At 38.5% G+C, this 21,616-nt stretch overlaps 1 protein-coding gene and 1 non-coding gene across 5 annotated transcripts; one reads left to right on the top strand and one right to left on the bottom strand.

Annotated features, from left to right (window-relative positions):
- Positions 1-98: 98 nt before the first annotated feature.
- On the top strand, positions 99-11,722 carry CBX3 (chromobox 3). 4 transcript variants are annotated; one of them, XM_074340893.1, is made up of 6 exons: positions 99-239; positions 1,666-1,717; positions 4,743-4,885; positions 7,354-7,516; positions 10,080-10,174; positions 10,473-11,722. In XM_074340893.1, exons 2-6 carry the CDS (start codon positions 1,694-1,696, stop codon positions 10,597-10,599), a joined length of 552 nt encoding a protein of 183 aa, XP_074196994.1. In that variant the 5' UTR covers positions 99-239; positions 1,666-1,693; the 3' UTR covers positions 10,600-11,722. The 4 variants fall into 4 exon arrangements, with proteins under 4 accessions (XP_074196994.1, XP_074196995.1, XP_074196992.1 ...); XM_074340894.1 differs by having other exon boundaries at positions 123-239; positions 1,669-1,717; XM_074340891.1 differs by lacking the exon at positions 99-239 and adding an exon at positions 373-523 and having other exon boundaries at positions 1,669-1,717.
- A 5,645-nt stretch (positions 11,723-17,367) lies between these two features.
- TRNAT-GGU (transfer RNA threonine (anticodon GGU)) lies at positions 17,368-17,441 on the bottom strand. Its single transcript has one exon. It is a non-coding gene; the product is annotated as a tRNA-Thr (tRNA).
- Positions 17,442-21,616: the final 4,175 nt, after the last annotated feature.

The following is a 21,616-nucleotide window of genomic DNA, read 5'->3' on the forward strand; positions in this document are numbered from 1 at the left end:
GGGCGGAAATGGGCACTCATTAGTTCCCGATTGTCCCCCAGCTATGTTTTTCTTCACCCCTCCCCAGCGTTTGGAGGCACCCACCCCCAGAAGCGAGGAAGTGGGCGGAGCCTGGTTTTGGCGCCAGCGCTGCTGCTGCGAAGGTGAAACTCCTCCGCCGAGAAAACTCTGGTCACCGCCCTCGCCCCTCCTTCCCTCTCCCTCCCCTCCCGGGACCACCAAGCGCCACCCCGCGAAAGGTAAATGCCACTGTCGCCGCCCCCCTCCCCACAGGTCTGTGCTCTGGTTCCCGGCGGGCACAGCGCGACCTCCAGCCCCTCCCCCCCGCCGAGCGCGCTCCCGCCTGCTCCGCCCCTCGTGCCCGCCCGACGTGGGCGGTGCCAACCCCCCCCCCCACTCCCGCGGCCGCAGCCCCGCGCGCAGCTTCTCGGCCCCCCTCCCCCTCGGATGTGGCTCGAGCTGAAGGCGCGCAGGGCCGGAGACGCTGCAGAGGCGAGACCCGGAGCACCTCCGAGGCGGTGAAGTCGGTGTTTTTCTTTCTCTCTAGCGATCACTCGGAGGTGGCGCTTAAAATGCGCCACAGAGACCCCCCCCACCCCGTTCCCGCTCTCACCCTTCCCCACCCGACCCCCGAGGCGTGAGCTGGGGGGAAAGAAACAGGCGAGCGAAGACCCCGCCGCGGGCCTGGCGTTGGCCCGGTGCCTGTAGTTTGCTGGGGGGGATGAGACTGTCTTTGACAGGATAAAGAGCTGTGGCGACAGCCGCCTTATTTCTAGACAAAGCGTATTTCCTCCCCTCCCCCATCCCCGATCTAGATGAGAGGCCCTTCTCCCCCTCCCGGCCTGGTTGGAGACTGGGGCCTCCCGGGAGGGCTTGCATTTTCCCGCATTTGCGTGGCCCGAGTGCCTGCGCGCGGCCCGCAGTCCGGAGGCTGCGGCGGGCGCTCCGTTACGTGGCCGCCGTGGGGCGGGAGTAGGCGCGGGCCCCGTGGCGCAGTGCCCTTGAACCCCCGCGCCGCGGCCTTTGTTTCTCCCCGCGGATGCGCTGACCACGAGGCCTTAGCTCCCGTGTGGGGGGCGGGGTCTGGGGCTAGCGGGAGCAGATGGACGGACAGAAGAGGTGATTTGTTTTTTAAAGTGGCACAAAATGGGACTGAAGCATCTTGCTGTGTTTTTTCCTTTAGTTTTTTAACTAGTGACTGGAAAGAGGGAGGCTTTCCAAGAAGAGACCAAGTTGGGATTACCTAGTCAATTCTTAAGACTGTTAAGAGGTCTAGAGGAAAAATTCACGGTAGTTTACCATTTTCATGGAGTAATTGTGTCTGATTTTGAACCAAGATGTTTGGCCATTTTTAAAGAAATGCTGAATATGGTAGAAATAGGATGTGGACTGGAAGAATACCTGTCTACTAATTTTTGTCCTGTAAGGGTGTCTCAGAGTCCAGCGTTCCTAGTAAGGTTTTCAAGGCCCACTTGGTTAGAACACTGATATACTGTCAGACATATATCACTAATAACTTAGGAACTCAAATCTTATATGGATTTGTACAGTATAAGTGTGATAATATGGGCTACATAGGTGGGGGTTGGAATCCAAACAAAACTTGTGTTTAGCTATCTTTTTGTATCATGCAAACTTTCTTTTAATTGTCATGCATTTTTTTAGCAGTAGCTCTTCAAGTCCGCAATAAAAAATGGCCTCCAATAAAACTACCTTGGTAAGTTAACAAAAACCTCAAATGTGTAAGGATCTAACTCAAAATTTTCCCCCCAAAATTATAACTTTGCATGTCGGTGATTGAGAAATTTACATCCATTTATATATTCTGCAGTCCATTCTCTCCTCAATGTTACGGGGAAAACTAGGGACAAAAATGAAATCATTACATTGAGACATTTATTGGCTTGGCTTAATAGTGTCTTAATTCAATTAAAGGAACCTAGCGTTGGAAGAATAGCACAGTATGAGTGTCACCAAGTATATCTTGAAGTAAAAATGCACAAATTTATATAGCATAAAAAATACGTTACAAGCATAGACAAAGCAGCAAAGCCCTTGTTGATTGGCATAATTATCTCCATCACCATACTGAATTCTAGGGAAATAAAGTATTTTCAGTATTGGCCAATTTAATTGAGCATGTACCTTGTACACTTAAGTGGGGCAAAGTCACTGAATCAAATTACTTTGGTCGCTTTATCATATTTCAAACTTGCTCATTCTAAAAATACAAAAGGGCCTTAAATTGAAATCATTGCAGTGTTTTTTTGATAACACAAAATGAACAAAATGGCACATATGTCCAGGAAGGAGAGTAGATCTATTGAAACTTCTGAGCAGTTACATTTTTTCTCCCTAGTTTCTTAAACCCAAAGCTTGCATTCTTAGACTTCATTGAAAGTTCTGTAAATGTGTAAAGACATATGTATATTCAGCCACGTCAAGTTAGAAGTTTTTTTAAAAACACTGGAGTGTTCATATAAAACTCACGAAATTCAAAGGTATGGTTTCCACAGTATCTACTTCTAACACATTGTGTTGTTAATAATTGCAATTATATGAAGGTGAATGTTAACATCTAAATCAAGCAAAACATTTGATTTTGGTTTGTGTATATTCTCCCCTTGGATTTCACACCAAAAAGGACAAGTTGGTGATTTTTAATTTGTGCTATCATTAGATTGCACATCTAAATGAAATATCCTGGGGAACATCGAAATGAAATATAAAGCCTTGCTGGTGAGTCTCTATAGCACAAATGATTCCCATCAAAGCCATCAATGGAAAAAGTACAAAGCATCTTCTATGCCCCTTCAGGTTTGAACTGTCCTTCAAATTTCCATAATCAGTAAACTAATTGAATTGGCTTTCTGATCAACTGTGCCCAAATATTGGACGGGAAAGGAATATGCTGTTTCTAATGCTTTGAGAATGAATGTAGATACAGGAAGTAAATAGGTGCTTCTGTTAAAATTAAATCGTTTTTGCACGCAAGTATTTTAATCTTTTTAAAATTATTAATGTTGTGAGATAAAGTGTGCTATAACTTAAAGGGGAAAGTGGGTGAATTTTCCTTTAAAAAGAAAAAGAGTGCTTGAAACTAGCTTGTGAGTACAATCGTAGTACTTCATTTTTTTATGCCAATTTTTTATCAGGGTTTATCCTTTTCATTTTCTGTGTTTTTATCATCCTCTTTATTCTGTTACTCTCTCATCTTCATGGACATAGCTATTTTATTATTTAGGATCAGTATCCAGTAAGCATTTATCCACACCAGTATTTCTTCATTCACTCTTCCCACTATTCTTACCTTCCTGTACTGTAGAGAAGCAGAAAGCTATCAGACTGGATGCAGTACCTAAGTATCTTGACTAATGAAAATTGTAAGACCTGACTTAAAGATAGTATCCAACAAAATAAAATCTTTGTTTTTTTAAATTCCAGAGGATTTTCACTTATATGTGTACCTCTAGATGACTACACATAGTTTTACTGTCCTTTTGCAATATTGTGTAATTGCCGTTACATTTTTCTGCTTGCATACTATATTGAGGGATGACTTTAGTGACTAGACAATTAAGATTTAATAGCACCTGTTTTAAGATTAAATGATTATAAAATGAGCGTAACATTTGGGATTCCCTCCCACCTTTGTCTCTTCTAATTGACCAGTTTGTTTGTTGTTTTAATTTATCCATTTTCAGTCTTCTGGTAACAAATCTGTTTGTGTTATTGGAAAATAGCAGGTTGAGCTTGGTCTCCTGCTTCTCTCAAATGGTGTTACACTTTAAAAAAATTGAAAAAGCTAAAACTTTTTTAAAGTGAATTTTGTTGGCTACCAGTTTAGACTCTTGAGAAACCAAGAAAGATTTTTTTTTTTCCCCTACAGAGTTAAACTGATGTAGCATTTTTGGCCTCTTGAAATGGCAGCATTATAGCTTTGTACTAAGTGGTCAGTAATGTTATCAACAGAAATTATGGAAAAAATAACCTATTCATCGTCTCTTTGGTTGGCCCTGCTGTTGATACCAGGATTTCTGAACTACGTTTTTCAATTATTGGCGGTTACCTATTTTTCTGTATTGTGGCTTTTAACATTAGTGTTTGAATTGCCAAAGCGGGTCTTAGTGTTTGGGAGCTATAGTTTTAACATGTCTAAGATTCACTTGGTAAGACCTGTCACTGCTACTTAATCTTTCCTCTACCGTGTTTCCCAAAAAATAAGACCTCGCCAGACAATCAGCTCTAATGTGTCTTTTGGAGCAAAAATTAATGTAAGACCCGGTATTATATTATATGTGGTCTTATAGTAAAATAAGACTGGGTCTTATTAATTTTTGCTCCAAAAGATGCATTAGAGCTGATTGTCTGGCGAGGTCTTATTTTCGGGGAAACGGTATATCCTCTAATACTTCCTAGTCTGTGGCTATTTTGTTAAAACAAGTGAAAACACTGGTAAACTGGTCTTATACATTAAGTAGAAATAAGACATCAGTATTTCCATTTAGTGTTTTTGATTGTACTATTTCAGTGAAGAGTGGTGAGTGATGGATTTAGGCTAAATCAACAGACTTAAGCATTCCTTTCTTTTATTGATTATCTGTTGACATCTTTTTAGAAGGTATCTATCCTGAAATAAGTGAAAATTTAGGTGTCAAATGCAACAATAATAGAAGCAATTTAGCCTTTTAAATGTACTCAAAAATCAAAAAAAGATGTTTCTTAATTCTCTTTTGTTTTAGCAAAAGATGGGAAAGAAACAGAATGGGAAAAGTAAAAAAGTTGAAGAGGCAGAGCCTGAAGAATTTGTGGTGGAAAAAGTACTGGACCGACGCGTGGTGAATGGGAAGGTGGAGTATTTCCTGAAGTGGAAGGGATTCACAGAGTAAGAATCCTCAGTGCTTTTGTTATATGTTTAACTGCACTTAAGTGGTATTTAAGATTTGTTTTTAGCCGGAGAGCTTCTATCAGTTTTCCCATAGGTTTCTTTAAATTTAGAGACACCTTTAACCCATGGTAGCTTGTTTGAGATCTTTTAAAAAAAGAACCAAGTCTTTAGCCTACAGAGTTGCAACCAAGCAGAGTTGAGACTAATTGATTACCTTGGAGAGTCAAATTTATAGAATTAGAGGCTCTAGTTTACTGTATGATACATTGGAATGTAGTTAGGTATTGTACTAATTAGAATAACATCTACATTGTTTTCCTACATACAGAGGGCACTAAAAAACATGGAAGCTATATAAGATAGACAAGTGGGTCTTAAACAGTGCACATTATGACCTGGGTGTTTCACCAAGTTTACTATATCCTAATGTCTCAGAAGTAGAGTCTGGGCACTTTTTAAGCTCCCTTTTTCCTCCTGTTCCTTGTTACTAATTGCTTTCATAACCACTCTGTAATGTTTGCTGTCTTGTGAATAACTTACATGCAGAAAGTATACTCTTATACTTACATATATTGTGTGCTAATCTGCTTGGATTCTTCTGCCCTACGCTCCAAAAAACAGCAAGGCTCCACGGGTGGCAACTATTGAAAAGGGATAGGTAGAGATCAAAAATTTTCTGAGCATGGTGGAGATGGGGAATATGATGGTTAAATAATTAAGCTTCATATATCTGTTACCTACTGCTTCCCCCCACCAGTCATATTTTAAAGCAACCTGCATTACAATTTGGGAATTCTGAGTTGAGAGGAAGATTGAGGTGTCCCTGTTTTATCTTTCCAGTACCCTTAGTTGAGCTTAAGGGTATGTTATAAATTCATAATTTACCTCTAGAAAAACTTCCTACAGATAGCTAAACCAAGCAAAAATGAGTTCAAACTGTTTTAAAATTAGATTTAACCAGTTGGCCAAAGAAGTGATAACCTTCATATCGTAGACATATGGTTTGTTTTTTATCTCATGAGATGCTAAAAGCTGTTTGTTCTGCCCATCAGAATGTCAGGAAACTGACTTCTTCCTCTTTCTCCCCAAACTTAATGATTGAGAACCTGCTGTGTGCGGTATAATGTATTAGGTAATGTGGAAGGCTCCAGTGGAAACAACACTGCAGAAATGGGGCTCCACTTCAGCTCTTTTTTTCTCCTTCACCCTCTAATTTAGGAATCTCAGAATATTAACAGCAGGTTGTAACCAGAACTGTTGTAACCTTTTGCAGCATCTCTAGAATGATTAATTTCATTCTATCTGTGTAAAGGTTTTTTGGATCAGAGCACACAAAGTTAGCAAGCCTATCAGTAATGAAGGATGATCTTTCACATTTGGTAATTGATACTTATTTTCTTCCCTGCCCTTCTGAAAAATACTAGGAAATGATCATCTCAGCCTTATTATATCAGGGATTGGCAAATTTTTTCCTTACAGAATCATATAGTAAAAAAAAAAAAGAATCATGTAGTAAATAAATACTTTAGGCTTTACGGTTCATAGGTCTCTGCACAACTACTCAACGCTGCAAATGTAGTACAAAGCAGCAATTGGCAATACGTTCAATGAGCATGACTATATTCTAATAACACGTTATTTATGGGCCCTGAAATTCGAATTTTATAATTTTCATTTTGAAATTTTTCTCCCAACCATTTAAAAATGTAAAAAACATTCTTAGTTTGCCAGCCATACAAAAGACTAGATTCAACTAGTTGGTTGCCAGCCTCTGCTTTATGTCATTTCCCAATTTGAGCACTCAGCAGAAATTGAAAATACTGTCTCACATTGGAAAAAGCCTCAGAATTACATTTTAAAACAGTATTGGAGGCCCCATCCCTATGTATATTCTAATTAATCTGGTAAAGTAATTGGGATGGGAATCGGGAATCCACCTTTTTAAAAAGCCCTTCCAAAGAAATTCTGAAGTGGTTTGTCCCCACGATTTGGAAAAATACTGTTTCCCCGAAAATAAAACCTAGTCAGGCCATCAGCTCTAATGTGTGTTCTGGAGCAAAAAAATATAAGACCTAGTCTTATATTAAAATAAGACCTGGTATATTATGTTATGTTATATTTATTATACCCAGTTTTATATTAATTTTTGCTCCAAAAGATGCATTAGAGCTGATGGTCCGGCTAGGTCGTATTTTCGGGGAAACACGGTAGTAGCTCTAATTACTCTGCTAGAGTCAGGTTCAGTTAACTTAGAGGTAATATAGCACATTGCCCTCTTAGGTAGGGCTGTGAAAGAAGACAAAAGGGAAGTATGATCAGCTAGATTGTCTCAAAAGAATGTGAGGGGTAGGGAGGAAATGGTTAGCATCTGGAGTACAGAGGACTTTTTTAAGATTTATTAAATGGATCTGGGTGATGGTGATAAACCATGTTTAATTGAACTTTTTTTTTTTAACTGAACACAGTGCTGATAATACTTGGGAACCTGAAGAAAATTTAGATTGTCCAGAGTTAATTGAAGCATTTCTTAATTCTCAAAAAGCTGGTAAAGAAAAAGATGGTACAAAAAGAAAGTCTTTATCTGACAGTGAGTCTGAAGACAGCAAATCAAAGAAGAAAAGAGATGCTGTAAGTATAAAATATTGCCCACCAAACTGGCTTTTTGTGAAAGGTTGATGGCTTGACTTTTGAAATACTTTTAGTATACTTTTAAAAACTCAAATACTTTTAAAATGTCATTTAAAAGTCTTTTTTTTTAATGCTTGATATTATAAGACAAAAAGGGTAGGTGTGGTTTTAGCCTGCATTGTATAAATGTGCAATAAATGCTTACACCATTTAAATTGTGGTAGTGTTATTTTAGGTAGATTGGTGAATATGGTCCTTCGATGACACAATTTCCAGTGGTCCAAGTCTAACAGTCCTAAATACAAAGAACACTAACCTTAAATCTTTGAAACCCCTTACAGTACTATGAAAACAGTCCACATAGCACATCCTGATTGCAGACCATGAATGGCACTGACCCCACCAGAAAGTACTTTGGCATATGATCTTCATGTCATCAAAGTATTGCCAAACAATACTTTGATTTTGAAGTGTATAATCTTTGATAATAAATTTTTTTATATTTTATTGGCATGAATTGAGACAGTTGGTTTATTCACTGCATGTATATTTTCATCCAGTCGTGGCTTCACTAGTGTCTGTGGCTTTGGGCAAAACACAACTCCTTGCTTCTACCCTTAACTTCAAAACACATTATACTTGCGCTGCTTACTGGACTATCATGGCAATTTGGAAAAAGGGTCTTGGTTCTGAATTAGTATCTAGATTTGGGGACCAAACATACAATACAGATTTATTGATAATGTCTTTGGATTTAAAATTTGATCATCTGAACTAGATGGCAAGTATTTTACAGATAGTTCATTAAACCTTCATGACATTTCGTAAGATTATAGGTGTTACCCCATTTTACAGATGAGAAACAGGTTGGCTTCAAATTTGGTTCTGAATGCTTTAGCAGCCAAAGCAAAGAAAGTAACAGTGTTAAGAATTAGTATACAGTAGTCCCCTCTTATCTGCGGTTTCAGTTACCTGTGACCAAGTGGGATCTGAAAATACTAAATTTCCCCATCCACTAACATGGTCCTGGCTCAGTGACCCAGGCTCCCCGCAGCAGGTGATCTTCCTGACATCAGCAGGTCCCTAGTAGCCTAGTGCTATAACACAGGGCTTCCATCACTGCTGTCACCAGGGGGGCTTTGTACCAGCTCGTGGCATCACAAGGAGGGTGTGAGGACAGTACAATAAGGTATTTTGAGCGAGACAGAGACCACATTCATCTAAGTACAGTGTATTGTATCTTATTTAGTCTTATTGTGCTTAATTTATAAATTAAACTTTATTAGGTGTGTATGTATGTGTGTATAGGGAAAAAACTGTATTTAGAGTTTAGTACTATATGCGGTTTCAGGCATCCAGTGGGGGTCTTGGAATATATTCCCTGCAGATAACGGGACTACTGTGCACAATTTAAAAGTCAACCACATGGTCAACAATAGTTAGTTAACCTGTATTAAGTAAGCCTGTACATTGTGCCAAAGCGTTCCAAATAATAATTTGTATTTCATATACTATGAAATGTCTATGAGACGTAGTATAATTATTCCTATTTTATAGGTAACCTGAACCACAAAGAGGTCAACTTGCCCAAAGCCACACAGCTAGTAAAGGTTAGAACCATCATTCTAACTAACCCAGGTAACCTGACTCTAGAACCTGGGACGTCGGTGTAAAAGTCTGGTAGGGAGAAAGGATTTGTTCATCTAATCAATTCTTAAACTTTTTTGGTGTCTAGAATATTATTGAGGATTCCAAAGAACATTTGTGTATATAAGTTATACCTATCAATAGCTAGTAGAAATTAAAACAAATTTCTAAAATATTTGTGTTCAGTTAAGAATGACAAAACCTAACTTTTAAGTATGAAGAGCGGCATTTTACAGTTTTGCAAATCTTTTCAGTGTCTGGTTTAATAGAAGACACTTCTACTTCTGTATTTCATTTGCTGTGTTATGTTTGGTGGAGGTATATGAAGGCAATCTAGAGTCACGTATATGAATAAAGAGAGGGGACCTTACAGATAGATCCTCCCAAAAAAGGTATCAGGGATTCCCAGGAGTCCTCAGACCACACTTTGAAAATCACTGGATTATACTAAGTGTTTTGTAAGATTTCCTGTAATTCAAATTGATTATAATACTGATTAGTCTAAGTTTTAAAGTTTTTACTATTTTACTATTTGTATTTTTGCATGTGCTTTAAATATGTGAGTAATTTAGATTAATTCCTGAAAGTGATTTGAAATGTTAATGTTCAAAGATTTATCATTATTAATTGATTAGAGTTACTAGAAATAAAGGGATTAGTTTGTCTCTTTTCTTAATTCAGAATACTTGTAGACATTCAGATTTTTTTTTCTTCCTTATAAGATTAATGGAAATTATGATGTGTTTTAGTACTAAATACAGGCTCTGCTCTAATTATTTCTGTTTCACTATTGGAAGGTTTTTATTTAAAAGCTGTATATCATGAAGACAAATTGGAAGTTAATATTATTCATTTGCTGCTTGGAAAAATGATTAGAAACATTTATGTAAATAATCATTTAACCTCTTTTTAACAGGCTGATAAACCAAGAGGCTTTGCCAGAGGTCTTGATCCTGAACGAATAATTGGTGCCACAGATAGCAGTGGAGAATTAATGTTTCTCATGAAATGGTAAGTGTGGGTGATTGCTGTTAAATTATAAAGTACAAATAGATGGGCGTGTTTTTTAAAAATCTGCTGAAAGGATGATTCTAGTTTCTTTTGCTAATGATGTTTCAAAGCAAAGATTGGCAAACTGGCCTGTTTTATAAAATGAACCTTTATTGGAACACCGGCCCAAGTACTGTATAACCCTCCTGAAGCACTTAAATAAGCTTCGATTAAGTTACGATATCTTGAATGAATGATTCTCAGTTGCAGAAGAAGCGTTTAGACTTTTAACTGAGTTTTTTTTTTTTCCTCACAACAGGAAAGATTCAGATGAGGCAGATTTGGTGCTGGCGAAAGAGGCAAATATGAAGTGTCCTCAAATTGTAATTGCTTTTTATGAAGAGAGACTAACTTGGCATTCTTGTCCAGAAGACGAAGCCCAATAATTATTTGCGTTGCTTTTTATATATATTTATATATATATATAAAATCTCGGTCTTGGTTTTTTTGATTTATTAGCGTGAAGAAATAACATTCTAATGAAAATCAAGTTTGATATGTTTGTTTTGAAGTAGTATTGGGGGACTCGTGGGGGGTCGTTTTGCATCTATAGCACTGGTTACTTTGAACAGAAGCTTTCTGTAGTTGCTTCATTCATCAGAAAAGGACATTTGATGCCATGGTATATTTTTTCCTCTGCGTTAAATAACAGCTTTTCTAAATGTTGGGGGAAATCTCCACTGTCATTACTCAGTCAGAATTTGTGTTTAACTCATATATGCCTAAGGATCATTCTGGGGGTTTTTGTTTATTTAGGGGGTTGGGGATGTGTATACATAGAAATGGTTTTCTTTCTTTTCTTAACATTTACTACAATAAAAAGCATTTCACGACCATGGATGAGCCCATGTTTCTGGGACGCCATCGTTTTCAGCAACCTTAGAAACACTTCAAGTGAAATTGAAATTTTTCCTGAAGCTTTAATGTTTGAAATTACATAGATAATTTGTAACTAATTGGGCAATTCCAAATAAAATGTAAGCAGTTAAAATTAGACGATTTAAAAGCAGCCATATATATCAGACTTCATGTCTACAGTCGTATAAACGCAAGTTTATTGGCAAAACCCCTTAAAGGAAAATTTTGTCACTACCAACAACCATCCCACCCAAATGAGAAAACTAGGCAAATCCTGGTGTGTTTTAAGTAGGTGAGCAAGACTTCCTCCTTTACAAGTTGAAATCCTTTTGCTGTATTGACTAAAGGGTCAGTATTCATGGAATGTGTAAGACTTCGTTCATGGAACGAAGGTTAGAGACTTGGCAGTTTAGGATCTGCTGGAATAAATGGGTGAACAAACTTTTATGATCTAAACTCTTTTTGACCTGCATGTTTTTTCTTCAGCTCATTCCTTACTTGTAGGCTTAATCTAAGTATTTGGATTACTGGTGCAGCAGAAGCCAGGAAAAACAATAACTGTAGTAATCAGAATGGTATCCAGCTGTATATTGTTTACTTTATTGTAAATACTGGTAAACAGTGGTCAATAAATAGTTTTATATTCCTTTATGTGATTAGACTTTTTCTTTATCTGATTGCCTTTACAGTAGGAGTGTAAACATCCATACACAGGTATTTCCACAAAAATGTTTTTTTGGGGGAGATAAAAATTAGTTTTGTGTGATGCCTAAGAGGCATTTGCTCCTTTAAAGTGGTATTTTGTTATTTAGAATCTAGTTTGTGAAAACTGCCATCTGGAAAACAGGTATTCTGATAGGACTGATCCTTTTGTGCTGGGCACATTTCTGCTAATTTCCAAAATCCACACGAAAGGAAGGCATTTCACAATATATACAAACACTGAATTACTATGCTGTATACCTGAAACTAACATAATGTCTATATGTTAATTATACCTCAATTTAAAAATGAAAAGAAATTATGCTAAGCTGGTTATTATAGACCAAGTACTGCTGTCAACAGGATTCATAGGTGATAAGACCTGTTCATATCCGATATTAATGCCCCTACATTGAACTTTAGTAAGGGCATTTCTGGAAACAATTTTATTATGCCTTATTATGTTGTATTTCTTGGTACTGTAATACTCGCCAAAAATTGAATTGCTTAAAACAACACAAATTTATTAACAGATCTGGAGGACAGAAGCCTAAAGTCGGTCTCACTGGGCTGAAGTCAAGGTAACCGATGGTTCCTTCCCAAGGCTCTAATGGCAAAATCTGTTTCATTGTCTTTTTCTATTTCTAGACGTTGTCTACATTCCTTGGATCTGGCCCCTTCCAAGTTCTATCAGTGTAGCATAGTCTCAACAAGTTCACCTGTATGCCTCAGTTTCTCATCTGTAAAATAGATAAGTCATGGGTTTCTATAAAGAAATGTATACGTGTGAGTCACTTAGAACAGTGCCTTGTATTCAGTAATAAAAATGTCTTTTAGGCATAGGCTGTTGTATGGAGTTTCCCCAACTTAACCAATTGCTGGGTATGAATACTTGGGTTGTTTATAAGATTAATGTGAACATTCTTGTACAGAATGTATAGTGACACTTAAGTAGATGTAGGTGGAGTCAGTGAAGTCAAACTTGTACTGATTTATTCTTCCATCAGTAGCCATTGCCTCACGTCCTCACTTGTACTTCAGATTGATAATACTGATCTTATTTTTAGCCATTTCAATGGCATCTTGTTTTAATTTGCATGTCTGCGATGTTTTTGTTGAGCATTCTTTTCACGCTTAATGACTTTGCATTGCCTCATCTATAAATTGCCAGTTTCATAAAATTTTTTTAATTGGTAGATGTAATACTGGTGGTTTATATTAGGGCTAAACATTTCTGGCTTAGCTCCTAAAACCTTTGGAAGTTACTGAATGTTGGGTGATGCAGCAGGTCTTTTATGTTGATGAGGTGCCTTTGGGAAAGCACCTAAGGATGGGGGCTGGTTGCCAATAGGAGCCAACCAATGTCATTATGGAGGATTGGAACTTTCTATCCCATTCCCTGATTTCTAGGGAGGGGAGAGGGGCTTATTGAGTCAATTGCCAATGTATTAGTCAGTCATGACTACCTAATGAAACCTCCACAAAAACCCCAAAAAGATCAGCTCATGGGCCCTTTTTCAGAGAACTTCCAAGTTGGGGGACCAGAACACTTTCCTGTGTCCCCGAGATCCACAAGGACACAAGCTCCTTGCTTCCAAACCTCTCCCTGGGGATCTCTTCATCTGGCTGTTGACATGTATCCTTTAATACCCTCTGTAGTAAATTGGTAATCTAGTGAGTAAAATGGCTTTTCTTGAGTTCTGTGAGCTGGTGTAGCAAATTGAGCCCCAGGAGGAGGGAGTCACGGGGCCTCTGATTTGTGCCGACACAGGGAACAGCCTGGACTTGACTGGCATCCTGAGTTGCAGGGGTTCGCTGGAGCATGCGGTGTGTGGCAGATCAGAAGCACAGGTAATAGCCTGGGCTTGTGACTGGCATCTGAGGTGGGGGGCAGTATTGTGGTCTTGTGGAACCTACGCTCTTCACCTATGGAATCTAATTTTAATCCTGGGAAGATAATGCCAGAATTGAGCTGAATTCTCAGACACCCTGCTGGCATCCAGGAATTGCTTGTTGGTGTGGGGAGTCTCCAAAGACATGGGAATTGGGTCTGGGAACCAACCTCTCAGTAAGGTGTTCCTTTTGTAGTAAGAATATTAACACTTAAGTTTTTTTGTCTTACAAAGTTTCTCTTACTGTTTGTATTTTGACATGATTTATGGTATCTTAGTTGTACCAAATTTTTTTATTTTTATGTGGTCAACTCTTGTCAGTCTTTGTCTTCAAGATTTCCTGTCCTGTTACGAAGGTTTCTGATTTTTGTTTTCCAATATGGACATAAATATCTGTGAAGAAGTCCGATGTGTAAGTAGCAGTTTCCCTAATCCTGTGGATCAAAGACAATAATCATACACCACTACAAAAACGTTGGCCAGCAGATAAAACTGAAGCTTTTCTTTTTTTTCTAAAGGGTCTGGAATCTGTTCAAATACTGGTTTGTCAAGATCCCTGAGTTCAATCCATTGAGGACACTGGCTTGGAGTTTATCATCCAATAAGCTACTTTTAAAACCTGAAGTTGTAATGTGATCCCTCACTACTTTTTATCCCTCCTCCCTGTGCTTTCCTTTTATAATTGAAAACATTTGACTGTCCCTTGTTTATAAACCAGAAATCCGGTTATTGGTGACTCTGACAGGACCCGCTAGTACCGCACAGGGTGTTTGTGTAGTAAATACGGCGACAGCGGTGGAAAGGGATGATCATCAGGGGAAGTAGTCCTTTAGGGCAACTGTAAGACATTTAAAAGGATGGTCTCCCTGTCCTTTGAAGTTCTTGAACCTTATGTAGGCAATGAAGATATATGTTGGAAAGGAAAATGTGAGGAAATGAGTTTGAGCTTGATCATTATTATATTTTCCTTTTGCATTTGTTACTCGAACAACTCAGGTTTGCTTTGTCCCATCAGGCTCCTCTTAGCTGGGTTCATGTATTTGTTACCTTCCCCTAGAAGACTAACAAATAGTGCTTAATTTTACTTCAAAATTTCTGTGTGTGTGTTTTAATGGGTAAAGCTGAACGGCTGTCTTACATTATATTTGATTTTTACAATACATGTTTTTGTTTTATTAAAGCAATATGAAAATTGGGTTTCAAGCAAAATGTAAGAATCTAATGTTAAGTGAAATATGAATAGTATGTGTGTTCACATGTAACCTGTATGATACTTAGACCCTTTTATCTTTTGTTGAATAAATGAGTTTGTACCTTTGAATATTCACTGAACAACTTAAAGCGCCAGGAGTTGATTTGGTATAATCAAGGAAGTTGTAGTAGCTGCCGATCTATCTTGTTAATGCTTTGTAGCTTGATCCCTCTTCTGAAGGCTGTACTGTTCAGATCCATGACAACCATTAACATATCAATTAATAGAAAAATTGAGGGGGGACTGAGGGTTGTTGGGGTTTTTGGTGGGATTTTGTGTGTTGTAAGAATTTATATTACATTGAAAGATTTCTGCAGGCAATCAGGTCACCTGGAGAAACACAAATGTATGAAATCCTATTCATTTGGAGTCTTTATTTCTCCATGACAGCTTGTTTTTGCTAGGAAAGCAAACGTAATGAAAACCTGCATGAGCACACATAAGAATTGTTTAGTTTCTAGAAGAAATACCTAACAGTTGTTGACTACCGTGCTAAGTGTTTTTCATACTTATTTAATCCTCAAAATAGTCCTCTGGGATAGGTATGATTGACCTGATTTTACAAGTGAGGAAACTAGGGCACAGAAAAGTTAAAGAAGGTCAAGCCCATTTGCATGAATTAGGTCATTAGCTGTGGGAATAAAGAGAAGGACTGGTCTGAAGACAGGGTTTTGTCCATAGTAACTGCCCAATATGTATTTGTAGAATGAAGTGATTTGGATTATACAGTGAGGTGGGGTGGAGTATACAGTGAGGTGGGGTGGAGGTTAGGAAGGAAGACTCCAAAAATGACTCCAAGATTTCATTTCATCATGAATGGATGAAAATGTCATTTAAGTGAGAAAGGGAAGAGAAGCTTGAGGGGGAAGATACTAAAGACTTTGGAGATGCTTAGACTGAGATACTCCTTTGATTCCTTTGATTAGTTTCCTATAGTTGACTCCCGAACAACAGTTTGAACTGCATGGGACCACTTTTTTTCCAGTAAATAGCTATACTATTTTTGGCCTGCAGTTGGAGGCCCACGGATGTGGGGGGCCAACTGTATGCATTGATTTACACCATTTTATATAGGAGACTTGATTTGGCACTCTTGGGTCCTTGAACCAATCCCCTGTGGATACTGAGAAACAAGTTTGGGGGGAGTCAAAAGTTATATGCTGCTTCTTGACTGTGCAAGGGTGGGGGTGTTGGCGCCCTGCGTTGTTCAAGGGTCAACTGTACTTAGTAAACCTACAACACATATTACATAATTTGGCTGAAAGTGGGAGATACCCAATTCAAATTTGCTTTGCTAAAGGAAATTACTCACTGGCCTGGAGACAATAACTGGTTCAGGGCACTGGCTCTGGAGTTTGACCCCAAGGGTTTGAATCCCAGCTCAGCTATTTATTGCAGTTACCTAACCTCCCTATGCCTCAATATTCTCATCTATAAAACTGGGAGGGTGATAATGATGGTATTTAAATCATGGGATTTTCAGGTTTAACTGAGAAACATGAAAAATATCTAGAGCTGAATGTCTAATAGTAAGGACCAGATAAATATTATTACCAATCTCAATATAAGCGTCGGGATGACTGGAACCCTGGACTGGCACAACCCCAGGACTTACCATCTGGCCGTTGGCTCTCTTCTCCGGAGATGATCTCCACAAAACAAAACAGAAGTGCTGGCCGTGCCCTAATCCCCAAGTCCGCTGTCCAATTCAAAAATCTCTGATTGTCCTGGCTTAGGTCAGATGCCCTTCCTCAAACTATCAACTGTAACCAGATGTGTGCAGAAGTATGATTGGATCAATCACTTGGAAAGTGCTTTCCAGAAAAAAGGTGGATGTTTTATATAAAAATGTTGAGTGCCAAGAATTTCAGGCAATTCGAAAATGTCTTCTGAAAATAATCTTTGTCCTCGCATTTTAGAAGAATTCTAATGTGAATTTTTTCAGTGTCTTGGAACATCCTAGAACTCCTACTAACTACTTCTTTTCAAATGGAGATTGAAACCTGCCCTTTTCCTTAAATTTAAGTATTGGGGAAAAAATTGACTTGGGAGAGCATGACAAGGACATTGATACTTAAAGCTACTCTCGTAGTTCATGAAAGCATAATTTTCACTTAAAAATGAAACCATAGACTAGCTCTTTCATCCTTACTCAGAAATTCTGCATTTTAGCCCCCCTCTTTATTTTTTAATTGGGGAATATTGGGGAACAGTGTTTTTCCAAGACCCATCAGCTCCATGTCAAGTTGTTTTTCAATCTAGTTGTGAAGGGTGCAGCTCACTGGTCCATGTGGGAATTGAACCAGCGACCTTGGTGTTATGAGCACCGCGCTCTAACCATTGGGCCAACCGGCAGCCCCGCATTTTAGCCTCTTAAGGAAGAAAATAATGACACTGAAACTAAAGTGACCTTTCATGGCAATTTTTTTTTTAAGGAGTGGAGCTCACAGTGGCCCATGTCGGGATTGAACCAGCAACTTTGGTGTTACCAGCACCATGCTCTAACCAACTGAGCTAACCAGCCATCCTTGTAGCAATTTTTTTAAATAATATTTCAATTGCATATTATAAGGATCAAGTTCAGTTGTATCCACCAACTCCTACCTATTCCCCTGGTGCATTTATTGGATACTGATAACACATTTAATATCCTGAATTGGTCATTACAGTATATTACACTAATATTTTTAGAGCTCCCAAGCCACTTTTAATGTCTCAAAGCTCTAAGCCACTTTGATGAGCAGTAGGAGAAAATCAAGTGGGAAGAGAAATGAGGGGCAGATACCCAGAGGGAAATTCTACATGAGAATGGCCACTGGAAAATTCGAGAATGAGATTAGTAAGCCAAAGAAGAAAGATAGTACATTCAGGATCCAGGCCACCACTTCACAGGACCTTTTCAGTAGTTCAGTAACTGAACCTTCAGATAGATCCCAAGATGGACTTACTTTAAAGTGAATTCATCTTTCTAGCAAATAGTGTCATGATGAGGTTTCTGTTATACCTTCTCATTCCTCTAGTCTCTTCGTTTAGCTTTCATGGATGCCTGAGTCCTCTGCACCCGGGAAACTTATCTCTGATGTGCTGAAAAAGATAAGTTTGGACATTGTGCAGAGAGAATATGCAATTGCTTTCTTGCAGTTTTTTAGCCAGAGGGGCAACACAATGAAAAACTCAGTTTTACTCTGAAATCCCCATTGTTCTCCACAGAAAGCCATGCTCAGCACCTTTCTAGCACCAGAGCATCTGAGAGGATCCTTAAATTACACTTCTTATAAATAGGACCCTGATCTCTGTACAGGTGGTTGTTATGCAAATGAAGTCAGGTGAGGAATTTGAAGCTGTTGCCGTCTCCCTTTCCTAGAATGGAAGTGTCAGAGGGGCAAGCATTTGACTCTCACTGCTGGATCCTTACGAAGCACCTAGGAGAGGACCTGGTATCAATTAGAGGAAGGGGGTGATGGAAGGAGGGAGGGCCTCAAAATATTTCTACCATTCAAAAACTCATAAAGGATCTGCCAACGAAGAGTGAAACCCCTAAAATACAATAAGCTCAGTATATGGATCGTATTAAGGCTGGGAAAGCTGAAATTGCATACTTTATATTTCAAGTGCTGTAGTTTGGGAGAGTCAAGTGCCTGAATTAACATAGATCTGGGAATGTACACTTTCTTTTTTCTAAAATCCTGAAGTCTTAATTAACCCCACACAGTTTGCATAGCTTCACTTGTGCTTATCATTTTCTAAACTGTTGCTAATTCCTCCGATTATTTCTCAGTTGTCCAACTGAAAACATATTTGTCCTGAGTAGCAAATATGCATTCTTCACTTAGTATATATATATATATATATATATATATATATATATATATATTCTAAGAAAAGTGGACTAGAATGCTCCTATTTTGCTGTTTTGACCTGAAAGAAGTGGGAGGAAGGAGAAGTGAGAAGAACTCAGAGATTGTGAGTACATGTTTATTTTCAGGCATGAATTAAATCCATGATGGAAATTACTGCTATCATTCCTCTGACAAATAGGTTCAAATTTAAAATGGTACAATTATTATGAATTAAATGTTGACTGTTCTGTTCTTGCTTGGTACTGTCCTAAGTGTTAAACCCACGTCTATTTCAGACATATTTTTCTTCCTGGTGGTGTTTACGTTTTTACATGGCCACTGGTGAGAACACTCAGTCAGGTTGGTCTGAAAAAGGATTGAATAAAACAGACATGCAATTGTGACAACTTGTTCAACTAGCCAAAAGAAAGCATATGTCACGTTTAAGAACCATGCCTCTGGTTAGACAAACCTGTGAATAAATCCAAAGCCACTGAATTGTACACTTTAAATGGGTGAACGACGTGGTATGTAAGTTATATCTCAATAAGCTGTTTAAAAAATAAACGCTGGGGCATGAAAGGCTCTTAGCTGAAAAAGATACTTTCAATAAAAAGTCATGCCTCTTAATTTTTCACCTTCATAAACTCTTCCATTTGATCATGCTGTCATTTTCTGTCACCTCCTTGAAACTGTCTCTCCTACTCTTGCCTCCATGTCTTCCCTTCCTCACATTTGTATGGTGTCACATCTATAAAATAGTCATGATATTACATTCTCACAGAGGACACAGCATGATTACGAAAGTGTTTGGCTCTCGACGACCTGAATTGGGTACATGCCTGAATCTTGGCATGCCCTCCACTCCACAAAGCTGAGCTGGGGATGAGAGAGACATTCTCACAGGCAGATTTCCCAGTCAACTCGTGAACGTGTACTGTGTGCCGTTCCGTGGCTTATACCACAGAGAACCCTCATGCTGTGGATGAGTGCTGACAAGAGGACTCTATTGTTTCACGCTCTCAGCCACATCCTTGGCTGTTGATTCGGATTCATTAGTACAACTTCCAGGTGAAGTATTTTGGGGCCCCCTTTAGATCATTCTGGCCTTCTTCAAGTTCTAGTGATTTCCTACAGACTAGAAACCCGAATGCCAGCTAAGAGAAATAAATCAGGGTGAAATCTACCTTCCAAACAATTTCTGGACTTTGGCAGACTTTGCAGGTTAACAGAAAGTTAAAAAAAAAAAGACCTATTTTTTTTTTTTTTTTACTATTTGTTTACTGATTGATTTTTACTGTTTCCTCCTTGCCCCGCAGAAAACAAATTACAAAGTCAAAATGCAAAGAAAACCCTAAAATAAATCACTGAAACAAGCTGGCAGATTTTTTGAACAATTCTCCTAATATGTCAAGTTAACTTCATTGATATTTCATTGTTATAACTTCAAGTTATTTCATTGATATAGCCTCCAAATAACTCTCATTACTACTTATGTCGTTTGATGCCTATTAGCTTTATTTTTAAGCAGAGGCTGGCAAACTTCCTCTAAAGGACCATCTTATACATATTTTAGGCTTTTGTGGGCCACATGATTTCTTTTGTAACTGTCAACTCTGCTACTATAGCAGGAAAGCAACCATAGATGAATGAGTGACTCTGAAATTTGCATTTCAGATACTTTTCATAAGTCATGCAATATTCTTTTGTTGAAATGTTTCAACAATTTAAAAATGTATGGACCATTCTTTGCTTTTGGATCAGAGGAAAACAGGCAGATTTGGCTCAAAGTCTGTAGTTTGCCAATCTCTAGTCTATAGGATTAAATGGTATAGATATACCTTCCCTGAAAGGATGGTTAAGAATCTCTACCTTGGGATGGCTGGTTAGCTCAGTTGGTTAGAGTGTGGTGCTGGTAGCACCAAAGGTTGCCGGTTCAATCCCCATATAGCCACAATGAGCTGCACCCTCCTTTAAAAAAAAAAAAGTGTTTACCTTAAATTATCAACATGGCATAGCATATTTTCATGATAGTATGCCATTGCCTTCCAGGGGCAATGTTTGGAAACTCATGAGATTTCTATTTGAGTCCCTCTTCCTCTCTTCCAAAGATTTACCTTCCCCTTTGCTGCTGCTTCTACGGCTGCCCAGGGTCTCCTCCATGGCACCCTAATGGGGACTATCCATGCCTGTAATTTAAACCAGGAGTTCTTAACCTGATGCCAGAGGCCACACGAATTTAATGCAAAACATTGTGGAAGGTTTGTGTGCGGTGTGTGTTTCTGGGACAATGGTCCATAATTGCAACATATTCTCAAATAACTCATTCCATGACTACAAGTTGGTTTAGAACTGTTTTAGTTGTTTTCTGTAGCATTCAAACCACATGTCCTGTTTCCTGCCTTTCAGAGCCATACCTAAGTAGGATCTGTAGGCATATTAAAGGAGATGTAGCCCTCCTACAAAAAAAAGTGGTTTGTGTGGGTGGATGTTGTCACGGCTGGAGTGGAAGTGTGGGTGTTGTATTAATAGCTACATGAACAAGTGGCCACAGGAGGCTTCCATGAAATCTGTAGAAGGAAGAAAGGCAGTCTCCTTGCAAAAGAAAGTATTTTTATTCATTTGTAGTTGTTAAGTGGAAAAAAGGAAAAGATTCCCGTGGTGTCTTTATTCTGAGGTAGAATTTAATTACTATGTTTAAAATAAAGTTATATATTCCCCAGCCAACCCCTTAAAATACTATTTTTCCAAGGTAAAAAAACCAAACTATTTTGCCCTCCTTTACCATCCTTTTAATATATGTGCACTTAACCAGTGTCCTAAAAATGATACTCAATTGAAAAATTTAAAAACGGGGGAA

This window comes from Rhinolophus sinicus, linkage group LG09 (genome assembly GCF_036562045.2).
Source record: "Rhinolophus sinicus isolate RSC01 linkage group LG09, ASM3656204v1, whole genome shotgun sequence".
NCBI classification, from domain to species: Eukaryota; Metazoa; Chordata; class Mammalia; order Chiroptera; family Rhinolophidae; genus Rhinolophus; species Rhinolophus sinicus.